At 38.4% G+C, this 20,231-nt stretch overlaps 1 protein-coding gene across 4 annotated transcripts in view; it reads left to right on the forward strand.

Moving 5' to 3' along the window:
* Positions 1-2,701: 2,701 nt before the first annotated feature.
* LOC127441453 (tropomyosin alpha-1 chain-like) overlaps positions 2,702-20,231 on the forward strand; it is a 21,807-nt gene continuing 4,277 nt past the window's right edge. Inside the window, exons 1-8 of one of the 4 annotated variants that reach the window (XM_051698905.1) lie at positions 2,702-2,893; positions 4,052-4,177; positions 13,123-13,256; positions 13,622-13,739; positions 14,621-14,691; positions 18,155-18,230; positions 19,343-19,405; positions 19,547-19,616. In XM_051698905.1, coding sequence (XP_051554865.1) covers positions 2,780-2,893; positions 4,052-4,177; positions 13,123-13,256; positions 13,622-13,739; positions 14,621-14,691; positions 18,155-18,230; positions 19,343-19,405; positions 19,547-19,616 — 772 coding nt within the window. In that variant the 5' untranslated portion in view covers positions 2,702-2,779. Of the gene's footprint in view, positions 2,894-4,051; positions 4,178-8,010; positions 8,469-13,122; positions 13,257-13,621; positions 13,740-14,620; positions 14,692-18,154; positions 18,231-19,342; positions 19,406-19,546; positions 19,617-20,231 lie in introns of those variants that run through there. The other 3 variants (XM_051698903.1, XM_051698906.1, XM_051698904.1) reach the window with 3 other exon arrangements.

Genomic DNA, 20,231 nt, shown 5'->3' on the forward strand with positions numbered 1-20,231 from the left:
TGTCTGTGCTGAGCCCCTTTGGACCAAATTACCACCATTTTAGGAATGAGCTAAATCAAGCCGAGCTATGAAATCAGCCTACAAATATAATCCATACAATCTTTGTGTACATCATTATAGAATCTAAACAAAGATTCAACAAATACATGAATTGAGAACTATATTCATAAAAAATGTATCATTTTTTGGGACATGCATTTATTCATATATTTATTGATATTGAGTTCATTGCAACATTTATTTATTCATTAAAAAAAAATAATTATGTTGTCACGTTTTGTCCTCACAGAACAGAATTTGTAAATGAAAATATCAAACCTGTGTGAAAATAATGATCATTCATTCCACATGAACACAGCAGAGAACAATTCCGAACTGATTTACACAAACATTCCCATCTCAGACTTTACCTTGGCTAGGAATTCCTCCTTTTCCATCTGTTTCATTCCCATTCAAGTAACAAAATCCTCTCCAACTAAAAGTTTCTAACCAACCCTGTTATTTTAATTGATTCACTCAAACCTGAAAGTTCATTGGCTATAAAATATTGGTGGTTTCCAGGGCATTGCCATGCATTTGCCAAGCTGTTCTGGGTGGATGCATTGTATTGACCGCTAGTGTAACAGGAGCCAGCTGGTAGATAGCTGTGTAATGTGTATAAACCTCACTCTCCTGGCCTCAAGAGGTGCACTAGCGACTGATGCTAGAGGCTGTAGCCTTAGCCTCTTTGTTAGCGCACCCGCCTACCATGCCAGAGATACCGGTTCAAGTCCCATATGGGGCGGGTAGAACAGGAGCGTCACAATGGTGCCATGACCCGGATGGGAGTGAGGTTTAGGGGGGTGAGTGTAATGGGAGCCAGCTGGTAGATAGCTGTGCAATGTGTATAAACCTCACTCTCCTGTCCTCAAGAGGTACACTAGCAACTGAGGCTGTAGCCTTTAGCCTCCATGTTAGTGCACCCGCCTCCCATGCCAGAGACACTGGTTCGAGTCCCATATGGAGCAGGTAGAACAGGAGTGTCACAATGGTGCCATGACCCGGATGGGAGTGAGGTTTAGAGGGGTGAGTGTAACGGTGGCCAGGTGATAGATAGCTGTGCAATGTGTATAAACCTCACTCTCCTGACATCAAGAGGTGCAGTAGCGACTGACCCTAGAGGCTGTAGCCTTTAGCCTCCTTGTTAGCGCACCCGCCTCCCATGCCGGAGATGCCGGTCCGAGTCCCGTATGGAGCGGGTAGAACAGGAGCGTGACACCAGGCAAACATCAAGCCTGATCATTTAGAAAAGTAATAGCAAACCTCTCCTCAATAAACCACATGATTTGAAGTATCATTCATGCTTTTGAAGTTTGAGCAATAGTATTAGCAATGTTGCCTAAGCAAACACTACTTCAAAAATTATTCACAACCCAAAAGGTTTTAGATTTTAGAATAAAGTATTTAGATCAATCTTAAGCCCAAAATATACTTCGATTTTGACGCGAACGCTCAGCATCTGCATACAGTCGAATGCGAGCCTGTCAAAGTATGCACAGCCGGTTGGCGGCCCTGAGCGTCCGACTGAAGTATACTTTGGGCTTCACATCTATACATTATTTAAATCCAGTGACAGTGAGCTTTAAGTCAACCCATTTTAGTTCTATAATGTGACATATTTTTGAGTTAAGCAGGATATTCAACGAGAAACAGAAACAGTTAGAAATGCTTTGACAGATGAAACATGAATCCAATCAATACATATATATAATTGTTAAGCAACACTGCATAAGATATTTAGTCTTACTGCACTGGCAGATTTTTTTTTTTTTCACTTGTTTTTCACTTTTATAGCCAAAAAAGTGCTGAAAAAGTAATCCAAGGTATTTAGATTACATTACTTATCTTGAGTAATCTAACGGAATGCGTTAAAATTTTTACAGCATGTATTCTGTGATCTGTAGTGTAATACATTTTAAAAGTAACCTTCCCAGCCCTGAATGTAGCAAGAGAAGCCATTAACCTCTTAAAACATGTCACACGAGTAGAAGATTATACTCCAAATATGGAGATTGGTTGAATTTGGGTAAAGGTTAGAGTTGGGGAGGGGGAACGGCACTTTTAGTGTGTAATAATGGGTTCAAACTGTGGAGGGGGTGTCACCAGGGAACAGGGCTCATCTCTAAACCTCAAGTTTAAACCATCGATAGCAGCATTACATTTCAGTGTTCATCCCCCACTCTCTCTCTCTCTCTCTCTCTCTCTCTCTCTCTCTCTCTCTGTCTGCTCTCTCTCTCTCTCTCCCTCTCCCTCCCTCACTCTCTCTCTCTCTCTCTCTCTCTCTCTCTCTCTCTCTCCCTCTCTCTGCTCTCTCTCTCTCTCTCTCTCTCTCTCTCTCTCTCTCTCTCTCTCTCTCTGTCTCTCTCTCTCTCTCTCTCTCTCTCTCACTCTCTCTCTCCCTCTCTCTCTCTCTGTCTCTCTCTCTCTCTCTCTCTCTCTCTCTCTCTCTCTCTCTCTCTCTCTCTCCCTCCCTCCCTCCCTCTCTCTCTCTCTCTCTCCCTCTCTCTCTCTCTCTCTGTCTCTCTGTCTCTCTCTCTCTCTCTCTCTCTCTCTCTCTCTCTCTCTCTCTCTCTGTCTCTCTCTCTCTCTCTCTCTCTCTCCCTCTCTCTCTCCCTCCCTCCCTCCCTCTCGCTCTCTCTCTCCCTTTCCCTCCCTCCCTCTTTTGCTCTCTGTGTCTGTTGCTCTTGACTCCCGGTAGCTCTCAGTTTCCTTTTGATTCTTTCTCAGGTAAAAGTAAAAAATGGAGGCCATAAAGAAGAAGATGCAGATGCTGAAGTTGGATAAGGAGAATGCCATCGACCAAGCAGAGCAGACCGAGTCTGATAAGAAGGCAGCAGAAAACAGGTGCAAACAGGTGAGTGGTGGATGAAGGAAGTTTGGATGCCAGGACACAAGACATACTGTGTTAGTACCATGGTACAGTGATGGTATCAGATGACAATGCCATGGTATTTTGAAGTATACAGTTTAAAACAGTATATGGTATATTATGTACTGAGTATAAGTCAAATTATTGGTTTAGAATTTTATTATTTTATTTTTATTGAATTTTTAGCTGTTTTAATTTATTTCATTTTTTCGTCCTTTCTCTTATGTTTACGCCGTATAATGTATTTGTATGGGTAAGGGAAGGGGTTTTACTGTATTATTATAGTGGTGTAATGGATATATCAGTAAACAGTAAACTTTGTAACAGTCAAATTTACCTGATTTCACACCATTTAATATTTAACGGTTATATGAGACACAGACAACCAAATTTATCTCTAAATGTGATATATATTTGCACAATATGGTTTTGACTCTGTAGTTTATGATGGGATAGTTAAGGATGAAGGGAACTGGAAGGGTGTTGCTTTATTTGATAATTCCCAGATATTCCTGGCATCACTAAAGTCCAACCCAGAATCATACAGGGCTACTGGTGGAACCAGGAATAATCCAGAAGCATGTCAGATATTCCTGTTACAAGTCTCTGGATTGAAGTGTTCTGTAAATCTCTCAACATTGTCCAATATTCCCGAACAAGAACTTTTTGCCTGCGCCACCTTGGTCCGTATTTTAAATGTCAATCTCAACTCCCTTAATGCTTCATTTGACAATGAAATGAAAATTCTCATTTACTCATTGCCTTATTTATATATTGCTAATGTGCTCAGTGTACTGTTTACTGTCTTTCTGAGCTGCGTCTCAAAAAATTAGAAAAGCACTATAAAAATTAGCATAACAAAATTGTCCATGCTATTCGTGCGCTGTATTCCAGACCTTCTGATGCTGTGAGATGGCTTTATGAGAGGAACAGATCTAAATTTAAGTCTTTATTCAGCGATCAGCATCCTCATCCGCCAAAACACTCAAACCCGCCCTCAAAATAAAAATTCATAATTGCAGCCTCAACAACCTTTAGAACAGTTTTGATGTCAGTGATGTCAAGTGTCATTGTCTCTCGCGTGTCTGTCTGTCTGTCTGTTACAGTGATATATTGTCGGTTTTGTTTTTGTCTCTATGTTAGCTAGAAGATGAGTTGCTTGGTTTGCAGAAGAAACTGAAGGGAACTGAAGATGAACTGGATAAATATTCAGAAGCTTTCAAAGATGCACAGGAGAAACTGGATCTCTCTGAGAAAAAGGCGACAGATGTGAGTATTCACTGTAAGCATTAAGCGATCTTTACAGATAGAATAATTTTCTTTTCACCATTAGGACACTGTTTATCTTCATTTTTGTTTTATATCCTCATGAGTAGAGTCGGGAACCAAATTATTTTTATGACTTTCAGTTCCACTAACTATTCTCAGACGTGGCTTCTTCCACCAATATGGATGGGACAGCATGCTAAAATACTCTGACAGTGTTTCCTGTGCTACCATTCAGCAGCACTGCAACACCCCTATTGAATCAGCAGCGTGACCAGTGTCGTGATTCACGAACAAATGAATCTTATGAGCTGGTTCTTTTGAATCTACAGCGCAAAACACACTCTACGACTAGTGTAGTCTGATTCACGAACAAATGACTCTTATTAGCTGGTTCTTTTGAATCTACAGCGCAAAACACACTGCGCGACTAGTGTAGTCTGATTCACGAACAAATGACTCTTATTAGCTGGATCTTTTGAATCTATAGTGTGAAACATACGGTGTTGCCAGTGTAGTCCGATTCACGAACAAATGACTTGAACTGGTTCTTTAGAATCTATAGCATGAAACATACAGCATTACCAGTGCAGTTTGATTCACGAACAAATGACTCTTATGAGCTGGTTCTTTTAAATCTATAGTGCGAAACATACAGCGTTACCAGTGTAGTTCGATTCCCAAACGAATGACCATTATGAGCTGGTTCTTTTGAATCTATAGTCCGAAACATACAGCGTTACCAGTGTAGTTCGATTCCCGAACAAATGACTCTTATGAGCCGGTTCTTTTGAATGTACAGCACAAAACATACAGCATTACTAGTGTTGTCTGATTCCAGAACAAATGATTCTCATGAGCTGGTTCTTTTGAATCTACAGTGCAAAACACAAAGTGTGACCACTGTAGTCCGATTCCTGAACAAATGACCGGTTCTTTTGAATCTACAACACAAAACATACAGCGTTACCAGTGTAGTCTGATTCCTGAACAAATGACTCTGATGAACTGGTTCTTTTGAATCTACAGTGCAAAACACACAGTGCGACCAGTGTAGTCCAATTCACAAACAAATGACTCTTATGAGCTGGTTCTTTTGAATCAATAGTGCGAAACATACAGCGTTACCAGTGTAGTTCGATTCCCAAATGAATGACTCTGATGAACTGGTTCTTTTGAATCTACAGCATGAAACATACAGCGTTACCAGTGTAGACCGATTAACAAACAAATGACTCTTATGAGCTGTTTCTTTTGAATCTATAGTGCGAAACATATAGCGTTACCAGTGTAGTTCGATTCCCAAATGAATGACTCTTATGAGCTGTTTCTTTTGAATCTATAGTACGAAACATACAGCGTTACCAGTGTAGTTCGATTCCCAAATGAATGACTCTTATGAGCTGGTTCTTTTGAATCTATAGTACGAAACATACAGCGTTACCAGTGTAGTTCGATTCCCAAATGAATGACTCTTATGAGCCGGTTCTTTTGAATCTATAGTGCGAAACATACAGCGTTACCAGTGTTGTCTGATTCTAGAACAAATGACTCTTACTATAGATTCTTTTGAATCTATAGTAAATCAAATAAATTATTCCATGGTTGTTGATATGCCAGTTTGTAGTTAATAATACACAATATGAGTTTTGTTGCATTTAGAATAAAACACTTGTAATTTGTAAAAATAAATAAAACACTTGTGATCATGATAATTACTTCCTCAGAGCTTTCACACGCATGTGGCACTGCAGTAAATCTGTGTACCTCTCCGGGATGGGAAGCTTCAGACAGACTGTTCCCATTCCAGTGGACGAAAAAGCTTTAATCACAGTGTGAGCATGTCAGCAGCTCCCTGTGAAAAGAAAATGGGGATTAAAAGCTTCCATACATTCCTTTCTGTCTACCGCTGACAGCCTTGAATAAATGTCTTTCTCTCTTATTCTGTTACCAGACGCCCCTGAGACGTCAGATGTCTTCAGTGTAAAAATTACTAAAAAAAAAATGTACTTTTCCAATATAACAACCTCAGGAATGCTGTGGAATCCTGGCTCTCATGCAGAGGAAATGGATATTTAGGGCGAGATCCACCTATGAAACCCGCATAGAGAAAACTTAAACCACAGAACATGAGAAACATTATAAAAACAGTCTGGACGGGATGTCCACTCGCCCTAGTGCTGAGATAGAATGGACTTCTCATAGGAACAGTTCACCCAAAGATGAAAACACTGTCATAATTGACTCACCCTCATGTTGTTCCAAAACCGTATGACTTTCTGTCTTCTGTGGAACACCAAAGGAGATGTAGACGGAATGTTAGCCTCAGTCACCTTTCACTTACATTGCATCTTTTTCAATACAATGAAAGTGAATGCTGACCGAGGCTGTCACTCATTATCATTCTTCATAACATCTCCTTTTCTGTTCCATGGAAGAAAGAAAGTTCTATGGTTTTGGGACAACATGAGGGTGAGTAACTGATGACAGAAGATCATTTTTGGGTGATTTTTTAGTGATTTACTACATGCAATCGTAAATGTTTTGTAAAAGTAAACTTTTTGTTAAAATCTTGCACATAACCTTTTATAAACTTGTGTAATATTTCTATCCTAGGCAACTGTATGGTTCTGTGCAGAGAATAAAGTTCAGTTTCAGACATTCCTTCCTTTCTTTTCACTCACTATCTTACACACACACACACACACACACACACACACACACCCACACACATAGGCCAGGAATGTAAAGAATTTGACTAAAGCAAACAATGATCTCTCCACTCTTCCGAGACCTTCCACACACACACACAAAACACACACACACACACACACACACACACATATACTGTCTGGAGTTCCTTAAACATTTGCAAAAATACTCCCACACATGCTGGTATTCACTGAGAAGAATCAGAGTCCTAGTAAGGATGATATGGGTCATTCATACACTCCAAAAATTTTTTTTAAGATTTACACATTTCCATTTCATTAAAAAAATCCATAAAATGGAGGCCTGGGTAGCTCAGCGAGTACTGACACTAACTACCACCCCTGGAGTCATAGAGTTCAAATCCCAAGGCGTGCTGAGTGACTCCAGCCAGGTCTCCTAAGCAACCAAATTGTCCCAGTTGCTAGGGAGGGTAGAGTCATATGGGGTAACCTCCTCGTGGTCACTATAATGTGGCGCGTGGTGAGTTGTGCGTGGATGCTGTGGAGAATAGCGTAAAGCCTCCACACTCGCTATGTCTCCGCGGTAACGCGCTCAACAAGCCACGTGATAAGATGCGCGGATCATATCATACACCTATCATATCGCTTATGAAGACATGGATTAAACCACTGGAGCACTTTTATGTTGCCTTTATGTGCTTTTTGGAGCTTCAAAGTTCTGATCACCATTCACTTGCATTGTATGGACCTACAGAGCTGAAATATTCTTCTAAAAATCTTCATTTATGTTCTGCAGAAGAAAGAAAGTCATACACATCTGGGATGCCATGAAGGTGAGTAAATGATGAGAGAGTTAAAAAAAATTGTGCACTATCCCTTTAAAATCAAAGGTTCTTTTATGGTTCTTTGCAGCACCCAAGGTACTCCAAAATCCTTCTGATTATCAAAACATAGGCTGTTGGATTCAGCTATATGGATCTTTGAAGATAAGTGTTCATTCTCCAGTGCTGTTCACAATGGATTTTCAGGATTTTACTCACTAATAGCTCAACTTTGATGCAACCACTCATAAGGCTACCAAAAATGTCCAGAGGTCAGCCCATAATTGTTGCAGAAGTCAAACAGGAACACCACCCACCCCCGTCATTCACGTCTGATGTCATCTGAAACCAGCAGCGTCTTCCTGGAATTGGATATATTGCGCATTCCTGTCCCGCTTTTCCAGGATTCCTCATTCAGCCACCCGCGAAATCAGTGACGCGCAAATGCAAGCATTTTAGCAACGTAAAAAAACAACAAGATTTGCGCTCTTTATTTATTCATCCATTCATTTGGATCAATTGTCGGGGTTTTTTTCTCTCTCTCTCTCTCTCTCCAACTGGAATTTTTATTTTAATTTTATATATTTTTTTGCTATTTTTTTTTTTTTTTTTTTAACTTTTGTTAACAACCCGTTTATATATTTCGCCGCTGGTTCATAGAAAGTTTTGGCGATGTCGGTAAATTCATTAGACGCGGTGAAGAGGAAGATCCAGTCGCTGCAGCAACAGGCGGATGATGCGGAGGACAGAGCGCAAATTCTGCGCAGAGAACTGGACAATGAACGGGATCTGCGAGAGAAAGTGAGGAATCCAGTTTTACCTCTTTATTCATAGGCTCTTTTCTCTCGTTAGCTTATTTCAGCGCTCTTTGAACTGAAGTTGGGGAGACCGGGGCAAGTTGTCACAGTGGCTACAAGATTTTAAGCCAAAAATCCAATTGCATAAATGTTTGTTTTACTCTAGCAGCGGTTCTGCATCTTCTTCCATATGTTGGTTTCAAACAGCTATTTCAAAGTTGTGGTAAATTAGGATATTCTTTTGTGAATGTAATCCTCAAAATACTAATATCTTAATATTTCCTTATAGGCTTTGATGATATTCCATTTTTTTTTTTTTTTTTTTTTGGAGGATAGCCTATATGTTGTGAAGGATTTTTAATGTTGTATTTAGTTATCATTTCATATTTCAAAAAATGCATTCTTCTCAATTCAGTGTAAATAGTCACTCGGTGTGACAACTTGCCCCTTCTAGTGTGACAGCATGTTTGTGGTTTTGTATCTTCTTCCGTATGCTGGTTTCAAACATCTAGTTTAAAACTGTTGTAAATTAGGAAATCCTTTGTGAATTTTATCCTGAAAACAAATGGTTTACTTGTAGCCTATGAAGATATTAACATTTTTGTTTTGAGGATTGTTGTGAAAGATTTGTATTTAGTAGCCTACTTTAGATACTAGTTTATATGTTTAAAAAGTATTCTTCTCAAATCAGTGTCATTTAATAGAAGGTTCCCATTGTGACAACTTACCCCATATATAGTAAAACAACATGCCCCACTGTAATGTCAGGGTATGTTCAATGAACTTTTTACTTTTTGATTTGCAATAATGGTAAAAATGTTCAATTGCTTTTTGTGCCTGTAGAGAAATTGACTTTCAAAAATAAACCAACTCACTGAAAGTGAAATACTCAGTGAAGTGACAACTAGCCACATAAACTTATGTGACTCTAAAAGCTTCTGAGTTCATATGTGGTTCAAATCCAGCATATGTTGAATATGTAGAATACAGTCTCTTGGCATATCGTTCAATATGGGTTTTGTGTGTTATAAAGTTGGATTTCTTCCCCATGTGGTGGGGAATATATTTATTTTAAGAAGGCCTATGTGACAAAGCTTGGAAAAACAAACAAACAAACCATTTTTCCAGATCGGCCTGTTACCTAACATTTCTGGCTTGGATACGTTTTGGAGACGTGGCATTTGTAGAAGAGTTTTTGTAGCCTAATAATGCTTTTCAGAGTTCCCAGACATTTTGACCAATTAATTTCCATGACTTTCCCAGTCATTTGTGATTAAGGCTTTTTAAAAATCAGTTAGCATTTTTTCGTTATATGTTCAGTATGTTGAGCTGAGCACAACTAGAAACATTTATATTCACCATAGTAATTTCCAAGACTTTTCACAATTTCCAGGATTGAATTCCCTAATATTTCCAGGTTTTCCATGACTGTGGGAGCTCTTGCTTTTTGCATGTAGACGCGACAAGCTCCATAGACAGGGAAGAGTTGCATTACGATCTATGGGAACAATCAGATTCTGTCCACAAATCCGTAAAGGCTTAATCAAACCTGCTTGGTCTCATTTTCATGAAATGTTTTTGTTGCCCTTCGTTTTGAGCATGTTTTCTAAAGAGGCAAATGATGACACAAACCACTAATATAGCAACACAGCTGCCACGTTTCCTGGAAACTGCTGTCCACAGGAAGTTGGGGATGTGACGCCTACCACGTAAATTACCTCTTCATTTCCTGTGTTTTTTGTTGCTTTTTTGTCAAACCTAATGTATTTTCATCCAAATGGATTTGCAATGCTAAAGGCAACAGTTGTCACTTGCTAAACGCATCAGTGGATTTACAAAAAGTATTGTGTATTTGAACACCAGGGGGCCTGGAGATCACGCTGTCGTCTGGTTCCTGATATGTAGCAGACACTGCTAAATTTCCAGTGAAACATCATCTGCGCGTTGATTTACTTATAAGTGATTCCATGTACCAGCCCATCCTCTGTCTCTGTGTTTAATTTAGATGAGTATTAAAAGGAGTTTAAATAGATACCTCACTCAAAAATGACATTTCTTACATCATTTACTCACCCTTTAATATTGCTCCAAACCCATATGACTTTCTGTCTTCCGTGGGAACACAAAAGGAAATATTTAGCTAGCATAATCTTTAAGGTGCTCTTTTCCATACATTGAAAGTGAAATGCCCTACCATTGTTGGGGCGAGTTTATCAGGGGCAAGCAGCACTCACATTTTTGAGTGGGGCCCCTTCTCCTTTTCAGCTTTTTCAATGTTCTCGGCTGCTATTTTTTTGCTTTTCCAGTTTCTAGTCTAAAGAGCATCATAATGATATGCTCATTCCATGTGTGTTGGAGAACCTTGTATGGCGTGAGGCCCACAAGAGAAGAAGGGGGCGTGGCCATCTATCTATCTATCTATCTATCTATCTGTCTGTCTGTCTGTCTGTCTGTATCTCTCTCTTTGTCTGTCTGTATCTGTCTCTCTGTCTGTATGTATGTCTGTCTATCTACCAATCCATGTCTGTCTGTCTGTCTGTCTGTCTGTCTGTCAATCCATGTCTGTTTGTCTGTCTGTATCTGTATCTGTCTCTCTCTCTTTGTCTGTATGTCTGTCTATCTGTCAATCCATGTCTGTTTGTCTGTCTGTATCTGTCTCTCTCTCTTTGTCTGTATGTCTGTCTGTCTATCAATCCATGTCTGTCTGTATCTGTCTCTCTGTCTGTCTATCTATCAATCCATGTCTGTCTGTCTGTCTATCTGTCTGTCTGTATCTCTCTCTCTGTCTGTCTATCTATCAATCCATGTCTGTCTGTCTGTCTATCTGTCAGTCAGTCAGTCAGTCAGTTTGTCTGTCTGTCTATCAATCCATGTCTGTCTATCTGTCTGTATCTGTCTCTCTCTCTTTTTCTGTATGTCTGTCTATCTATCAATCCATATCTGTCTGTCTGTCAGTCTGTTTGTTTGTCTGTATCTGTCTCTCTGTCTGCCTGTCTGACTGTATGTCTGTCTGTCTGTCTATCTATCAATCCATGTCTGTCTGTATCTGTCTGTCTGTATCTATTTGTCTGTCTGTATCTGTCTCTCTGTCTGTCTGTCTGTCTATCTACCAATCCATGTCTGTCTGTCTGTCTATCTGTCTGTCTGTATCTGTCTCTCTGTCTGTCTGTATGTCTGTCTATCTATCAATCCATGTTTGTCTGTCTGTCTATCTGTCGTCTGTCTATCTGTCTATCAATCCATGTCTGTCTGTCTGTCTGTATCTGTCTCTCTCTCTCTGTCTGTATGTCTGTCTATCTGTCTGTCTGTATCTGTCTCTCTGTCTGTCTGTATGTCTGTCTATCTATCAATCCATGTCTGTCTGTTTGACTGTATCTGCCTCTCTCTCTCTGCCTGTATGTCTGTCTATCTATCAATCCATGTCTGTCTGTTTGTCTGTCTGTATCTGTCGGTCTGTCTGTCTGTCTGTCTGTCTGTCTGTCTGTCTGTCTTTATCTGTCTGTCTGTCTGTCTGTCTGTATCATCTGTCTGTCTATCTATCTGTCTGTCTGTATCTATCTGTTTGTCTGTATCTGTCTCTCTGTCTGTCTGTCTGTATGACTGTCTATCTATCAATCCATGTCTGTCTGTCTGTATTGGTCTCTCTCTCTCTCTCCCTGTCAGTCTGTATGTCTGTCTGTCTTATCAGTCCATGTCTGTCTGTTTGTCTGCCCATCTGTCTGTCTTTATCTGTCTGTCTGTCTGTATCTGTCAGTCTGTATCTATCTGTCTGTCTGTATGTCTGTCTATCTATCAATCCATGTTTGTCTGTTTGTCTACCTGTCTGTCTGTATCTGTCTGTCTGTCTGTCTGTATGTCTGTCTATCTATCAATCCATGTCTGTCTGTCTGTCTGTCTGTATCTATCTGTCTGTCTGTCTGTATCTATCTGTCTGTCTGTCTGTCTGTATTTGTCTCTCTGTCTGTATGTCTGTCTATCTATCAATCCATGTCTGTCTGTCTGTCTGTATCTATCTGTCTGTCTGTCTGTCTGTCTGTCTGTATTTGTCTCTCTGTCTGTCTGTCTGTCTGTCTGTCTGTCTGTCTGTATTTGTCTCTCTGTCTGTATGTCTGTCTATCTATCAATCCATGTGTCTGTCTGTCTGTATCTATCTGTCTGTCTGTATTTGTCTCTCTGTCTGTATGTCTGTCTATCTATCAATCCATGTCTGTCTGTCTGTCTATCTAATCTTCAAGCATCTAAAGCTATTTTCAACTGCCAGACCAGACTTTTTCATGCCAACATCAAAGTTTTTCAGTCTGCCTGAATTTGCTTAAAGTTGACGTTGAATTAACATTTGGAGCCCCTTTTACTTGTGTACTGTGTTGCATTTTCGAGTGAAAAGGGATATTCAACAAGAAAATAAAAAATGATAAAAATTACGAAGACTTTTTTTTAATGACATAACGTGTGCTGAAGTATTGTGCACAATAAGGCATTAAATACGTAAATGGTGTACATTTTTATTTCATTTACTCTTGTTATGTTTTCTACATTGATTGTGGGGGGAAATCTGTACGAATGGGTTTAAATATGGTGAAATGTGTTCATCCAATTATCAGCGACTACACCACACAACCTGTTATTCACCTATGATCTGATTCTTTGTGCATGTGCAGGCAGAAGGTGATGTTGCCACTCTGAACCGCAGAATCCAGCTGGTTGAAGAAGAACTGGACCAAGCTCAGGAGAGACTGGCCACTGCGCTACAGAAACTTGAGGAAGCAGAGAAAGCAGCTGATGAGAGCGAGAGGTCAAAACACACATAATAGATATATTAGAAATACTGTTAAAAATAAAGACATGGAGTATTTTGACTACGCTAGGACACCTGTGTGAAGTTGAGGGGAATTGATTTCAAACACCCACTAAAAATCACGTTGGCACCAGTTGATTAAAAGTCACTGAGCAAAAATGACTCAGAAGCGTAAAGTTAGTTCTGAGAAAAGCTCCCGCAGCGTTTGAGTGCAGATGATTCTTGTTTTGAGATTTTGTTATCTAATGCAATGACATTCAGACCATTTTAAGTGTGACTGAAGTGTTCAAACTGTGAAGTGCACATTGAAAAATGATCTGTATATCTCCGTCTGAAAACAGTTTTTTGTTTGATGTCATTAGAGGAATAAAGGTTATTGAGAATCGTGCGATGAAAGATGAAGATAAGATGGAAATTCAGGAAATGCAACTGAAAGAAGCCAAACACATCGCAGAGGAGGCAGACCGCAAATATGAGGAGGTAAGGCACACACACACACACACACTCACACACATGCATGCATATGCATATTACTGTGCATTCAAAACAGTTGGCAAAGAGAAATAATATACTGTATCTAATGTGGAAAGAAATGACAAGTAGCAAAACCTACAGGTGATCGCCTCGATCGTGTGGTGTTTGTTTTGAGAGGCTGTTCGCTATACCAGCTTTAAGTCATGTATCATTTGTGTTTCTCATACATATAAAATGAAAGCTCATAAGTCTGGGCATACAATACATGTACATATTCAAATTCCACTTTGATTTGGGAAAATATATGTAAACAACCATTTTGAAATCAACATGATCACAAAAAAAGTTTATGTACTCTGAAATCAACCCCTTTTAGCCAAATTAGTGACAAGCGCCATCTCCCATCGGACTTTTTGCATTAATGCGAGCGTGAACACATTTCCCTCTAGAGCTACTACCTTTTTAGACACAAGCTGTTGTGTTGCAGGAACCAGGAAGTAATCACGTTCACATGAACAGTGGTGATTGTGATTTGGTGTTGCACTAAAATTGCCCTTTAATCCACCGATGGTAAGGTTTAGGGTTGAGGTTTGGGTTAGAGCGTAGTGTTAATATAATATGCATTCCTGTTGATTGTATTACATGATTTACAACTAATAATACAACTCATTTTTGGTGCCACTCTGTGGACATTTCACCGGAACGTGGAGCTCACACATGCCCAAACTTTCAATGACACTTCCAGCTTTGGCCACTGGGGGCAGTGATTCGAATTTCTGTTAGCGCAGACCGATTTCAACCTACTGTCGCATTGATATGTATCAATGACTGCTGAACTAGAAATGTTCCTGATATTGATTTCAGAAATGTTCATGTGTGTGTTGCAGGTGGCTCGTAAGCTGGTGATTTTAGAGGGTGAATTGGAGAGAGCAGAAGAGAGAGCGGAGATTTCTGAACTGTTAGTACAACCTAGTTAACACATTAAGTTAAAAGGTCTTGCTGCTCTGATTTTTAAAAGTAAAGTTCCAGGTCTTTATGATTGTTTTTTCTGTTAAAAAAACAGACCCGTATATATATATATATATATATATATTCAGTATATAGTGTGCATTCAGAAAGTGTTCAGACCCCTTCATTTTTTCACATTTTGTTGCAGCCTTATGCTAAAATGCTTTAAATTAAAAAATTCACATCAATCTACACTCCATACCCCATAATGACAAAGCAAAAAACTGATTTTTGACAATTTTGCAAATGTATTAAAAAGAAAAAACTGAAATATCACATTGACATAAGTATTCAGACCCTTTGCTATGACACTTGAAATTTAGCTCAGGTGCATCCCATTTCTCTGAATCATCTTTGAGATGTTTCTGCACTTTGATTGGAGTCCACCTGTGGCAAATTCAATTGATTGGACATGATTTGGAAAGGCACACACCTGTCTATATAAGGTCTCAACAGCTGAAAATGCATATCAGAGCAAAAACCAAGTCATGAGGTCAAAGGAACTAGCCTGCAGAGCTCAGACAGGATTGTGTCGAGGCACAGATCTGGGGAAGGCTATGAAAAAAATGTGGCTGCATTGAAGGTTCCCAAGAGCACAATGGCCTCCATAATTCTTATATGGAAGACGTTTGGAACAACCAGGACTCTTCCTAGAGCTGGCCGCCTGGCCAAACTGAGTAATCGGGGAGAAGGGCCTTGGTAAGAGAGGTGACCAAGAACCCGACGGTCACTCTGGTTGAGCTCCAGAGATCATGTGTGGAGATGGGAGAAACTTACAGACGGACAACCATCACTGCAACACTCCACCGATCTGGGCTTTATGGCAGAGTGGCCAGACGGAAGCCTCTCCTCAGTGCAAGACACATAAATAAGCACCTAAAGGACTCTCAGACAGTGAGAAACAAGATTCTCTGGTCTGATGAAATGAAGATTGAACTGTTTGGCCTCAATCCAAGCATCATGTCTGGAGGAAACCAGACATCGCTCATCAGCTGCCCAGTACCATCCCAACGGTGAAGCATGGTGGTGGTAGCATCACGCTGTGTGGGTGTTTTTCAGCGACAGGAACTGGGGGACTGGTCAGGGTTGAAGGAAAGCTGAACGCAGCAAAATACAGAGATATCCTTCATGAAAACCTGGTCCAGAGCGCTCAGGACCTCAGACTGGGCCGAAGGTTCACCTTCCAACAGGACAATGAGTGAATGTCCTTAAGTGACCCAGCCGGAGCCCGGACTTGAACCCAATTGAACATCTCTAGAAAGACCTGAAAATGACTGTCCACCGACAGTCCCCATCCAACCTGACAGAGCTTGAGAGCAGTGTTATTATAGTTTTAGATTTGTAATTTAGTTTTAATTTCTATTTTATATTCAATTTGTCATTCCAAATTAGTTTTAGTTTTCATTAGTTTTCACAGTTGTTCTGTTAGTTTTAGTTTAGTTTTCGTTTTCTCAGCATTTTCTCAGTTTCAGTTTAGTTTTAGTATTTTTTATGGCTGCCAAAGCTGAATGTTTGCTGGTATCATTTAAAAAGTCTAACATTATTACGTTGCTCTGGGCATTCTTGTGTTACGTCTATCTCGTGGTATTTTCATGTTTAATTTGGATTGTAAATGTTGCAAATTGTATAATACAGGGTGAATATGGGTAAAGTGACAAAGGACATTTAAACTTGATCCACATTGTATCCATATGAATTTCCTTAAATCATTATAAATCATTACTAAACTAATCTTTGGGAAGTAAACATTTAAAGGAACAGTTCACCCAAAAAATGTTAATTCTCTCGTTATTTACTCACCCTCATGCCGTCCCAGATGTGTATGACTTTCTTTCTTCTGCAGAACACAAATGAAATTTTTTTAATATTTCAGATCTGTAGGTCCATACAATGCAAGTCAACAGGGGCCAAAACACTGAAGCTCCAAAAAGCATATAAAGGCAGCATAAAAGCTTTGCATACAACTCCAGTGGTTTAATCCATGTCTTCTGAGGTGATATGATAGGTGTGGGTGAGAAACAGATCAATATTTAAGTCCTTTTCTACTGTAAATCTTGACAACAGCAGTCTCCTTGGCAATCATGATTTCAAGCTCAATTATATTTCCCAGTGCCATCTAGCACTCTGTGAACTCTACTAGTAAGTGTAATCGAGCTTGAAATCATGATCGTTCCTGTAGACTACAATTGCAAGATGTACAGTGAAAAATGTGTTACATTTTGGTGTGTTCTCACCCAAAACAGATTAGATTACTTCAGAACACATGGATTAAAACACTGGAGTCTTATGGATGACTTTTATGCTGCCTTTGTGTGCTTTTTGGAGCTTCAAAGTGCTGGCCACCATTCACTTGCATTGTATGGACCTACAAATCTTCGTTTGTGTTCTGCTGAAGAAAAAAGTCGTACACATCTGGGATGGCATGAGGGTGAGTAAATGATGAGAGTTTTAATTCTTGGGTCAAGTATCCCTTTATCTATTTGAGGTTTAAAATTGATGATTGGTGTGGCAGAACTCATTTCAGGATCACTGGTGGGAAAAGCAATGGTTAAGAAAATGACAGAAATTTGAGGTAAATCTAGTTAAGCTTATAATCAAGTAAAAGTTAACTTAATGTTATGATGTGAAAGTGTAGAAGAAAATATAAAAAATAATTTCATATATAAATATTCTCTGTCCCACTTTACCAAGTGGTCCCTGCTGCTTAAACACATCTGGGATCTTCAAATGTTCCTCTTCCCAGTATTGAATATTTCTTCATTTCTGCTTTTGACAACAGTAGAAGACATCCTAATCTTTCTTCAAAGGTATAATGTTAGGTTATGTGTGTTTGGATCATAATTCAAAGGGTCAAGAAAAGAAAAATGTCCAAAATTGTCCCACTTTGCCCATATGCTCCATATTATGTTGAAAACTAAAACTAAAATGAATATGAGATCATTTTTATTTTATTTTAGTTAGTTTTTGAGTTATGAAAAAGTATTTTAGTTTAGTTTCAGTTTTTTTTTTTTTTTCATTAACTATAATAACACTGCTTGAGAGGATCTGTAGAGAAGAATGGCAGAAAATCCCCAAATCCAGGTGTGCAAAGCTTGTCTCATCATACCCAAAAAGACTTGAGGCTGGAATCGCTGCTAAAGGTGCTTCCACTAAATACTGAGTTAAGGGTCTGAATACTTATGTCTATGTGATATTTCAGTTTTTTCTTTTTAATAAATCTGCAAAGTTAGCAAAAATCTGTTTATTTCTTTGTCATTATGGGGTATGGAGTGTAGATTGATGTGATTTTTTTTTTAAGCATTTTAGCATAAGGCTGCAACATAACAAAATGTGAAAAAAATGAAGGGGTCTGAATACTTTCTGAATGCACTGTATATACTGTATAAAACATATATAATATTTTTTTTTTTCAGTAAAGGTGGAGATCTGGAAGAGGAACTGAAAAATTTAACTAATAACCTCAAATCTTTAGAAGCCCAATCAGAGAAGGTAAGTCAGTTGCCCTCCAATGACCCATACAATAATAATAATAATAATAATAATAATAATAATAATACATTTAAGATTTAAAATCTTGTTTTCTCTCTCAAATTTTCTGTGGACCACAGTTTGAAAAACTTGGATTTAAGCATACAATTGCTAACATGAAATTGCACTCAAACGCGTGCACACACACACACACACACACACACACACACACACAAACATATATATATATATATATATATATATATATATATATATATATATATATATATATATATATATATATATTTTTTTTTTTTTTTTTTATTTATGTATATATGTGTATATATATATATATATACATAAATAAAATAAAAAAATATATATATATATATATTTAAAAAAATTATCTATCTATATATATATATATTTACGTACTTCAATTTCAAACAAAACTTTCTGTAATTTCTAACTAAATAAAATGTAAAAATGTAAAAGTCTTATTAATATAATTTTGTGAAAAATTTAATTGAATTTTGTTTTAAAATTGAAATGTGTAAGTACTGTAGGCTAAAATATCTTAAAGCAGAGGTTTTCAAACTGGGGTTCACAGAACAATTTGAGAAAGAAAACAAGATTATTTTTAATGTGTATTTTAAAAGTAAAACCAAATTTGTGCGTATATATTTAAAAAGACATTTATTGTGAAAAGCACTAAACAAATACATTTCGAGTTGAATTAAAAATATTTCTCTAATATTCTAACGTAAAAAATAAAAATAAAATTAAAAAACACCCTAATAATTTCTGGGAAAAGGATGCACTGTTAAATTACTAAAAAAATTTTCCTTTATATATATATATATATATATATATATATAATTTGGTGTCGATTTAGTCAAATGAAAATAAAAGCTGATTAATTAATTTTGAAACACCATGTTATCTTTATATGTTTACTATTAATTTACTATTCAATTACCATTTTTCTCACACAGTATAAATGGCTCTTTATGCATGAAAATATACAGTGCTTCCTTTATATTTTAAAAAGGTGTCTCATATTTGGCATTAAGATATTTAGACCATTGTCATTAAAATGTTTAAATAAACTTTTCTTTGTTTTCTGTCTGTAGTACTCCGAGAAAGAGGACAAAAATGAAGATGAAATCAAAGTTCTCTCTGATAAATTGAAAGAGGTGGGCGGCTTTAGCTTAAATTAATCAGGCACAGCTGTTTATCCTTAGACTTTTGCTGAGGATTTCTCGTTCGTTCTTTTATTCTAAATACTTTTTACTTTCATGATCACTTTTCATATTTCTCTCGGTTTCACCCTGCAGGCTGAGGCACGTGCCGACTTTGCAGAAAGAAAGGTGGCAAAACTGGAAAAGACCATCGATGACCTGGAAGGTAAGCGTCCCTCCCTCCATCTGTTCTCCAGCTGTGATTCAGTCTGTTACTCCCTCATTAATTAGGAATTCCAGTGGATGATGTCACTAATTGGAATGTAACCTTTGCCCTTTGTGTGTGTGTGTGAAGTGTGTGTGTGTGTGTGTGTGTGTAGTCTGTGTATGTGTAGTGTGTATTCTGTGTATGTGTAGTGTGTAGTCTGTGTGTGTGTGTAGTGTGTAGTGTGTAGTGTGTGTGTAGTGTGTAGTGTGTGTATGTGTAGTGTGTAGTCTGTGTATGTGTAGTGTGTAGTCTGTGTGTGTAGTGGGTGTGTAGTGTGTAGTGTGTGTGTAGTGTGTGTTGTGTGTGTAGTCTGTGTATGTGTAGTGTGTAGTCTGTGTGTGTAGTGTGTGTGTAGTGTGTAGTCTGTGTATGTAGTGTGTAGTCTGTGTGTGTGTGTAGTGTGTAGTCTGTGTGTGTAGTGTGTGTGTGTAGTGTGTAGTGTGTGTGTGTGTGTGTAGTGTGTAGTCTGTGTGTGTAGTGTGTGTGTAGGGCGTAGTCTGTGTGTGTGTGTTGTGTATGTGTAGTGTGTAGTCTGTGTGTGTAGTGTGTGTGTAGTGTGTAGTCTGTGTATGT

This window comes from Myxocyprinus asiaticus, chromosome 5, assembly GCF_019703515.2.
Source record: "Myxocyprinus asiaticus isolate MX2 ecotype Aquarium Trade chromosome 5, UBuf_Myxa_2, whole genome shotgun sequence".
Lineage (NCBI taxonomy): Eukaryota > Metazoa > Chordata > Actinopteri > Cypriniformes > Catostomidae > Myxocyprinus > Myxocyprinus asiaticus.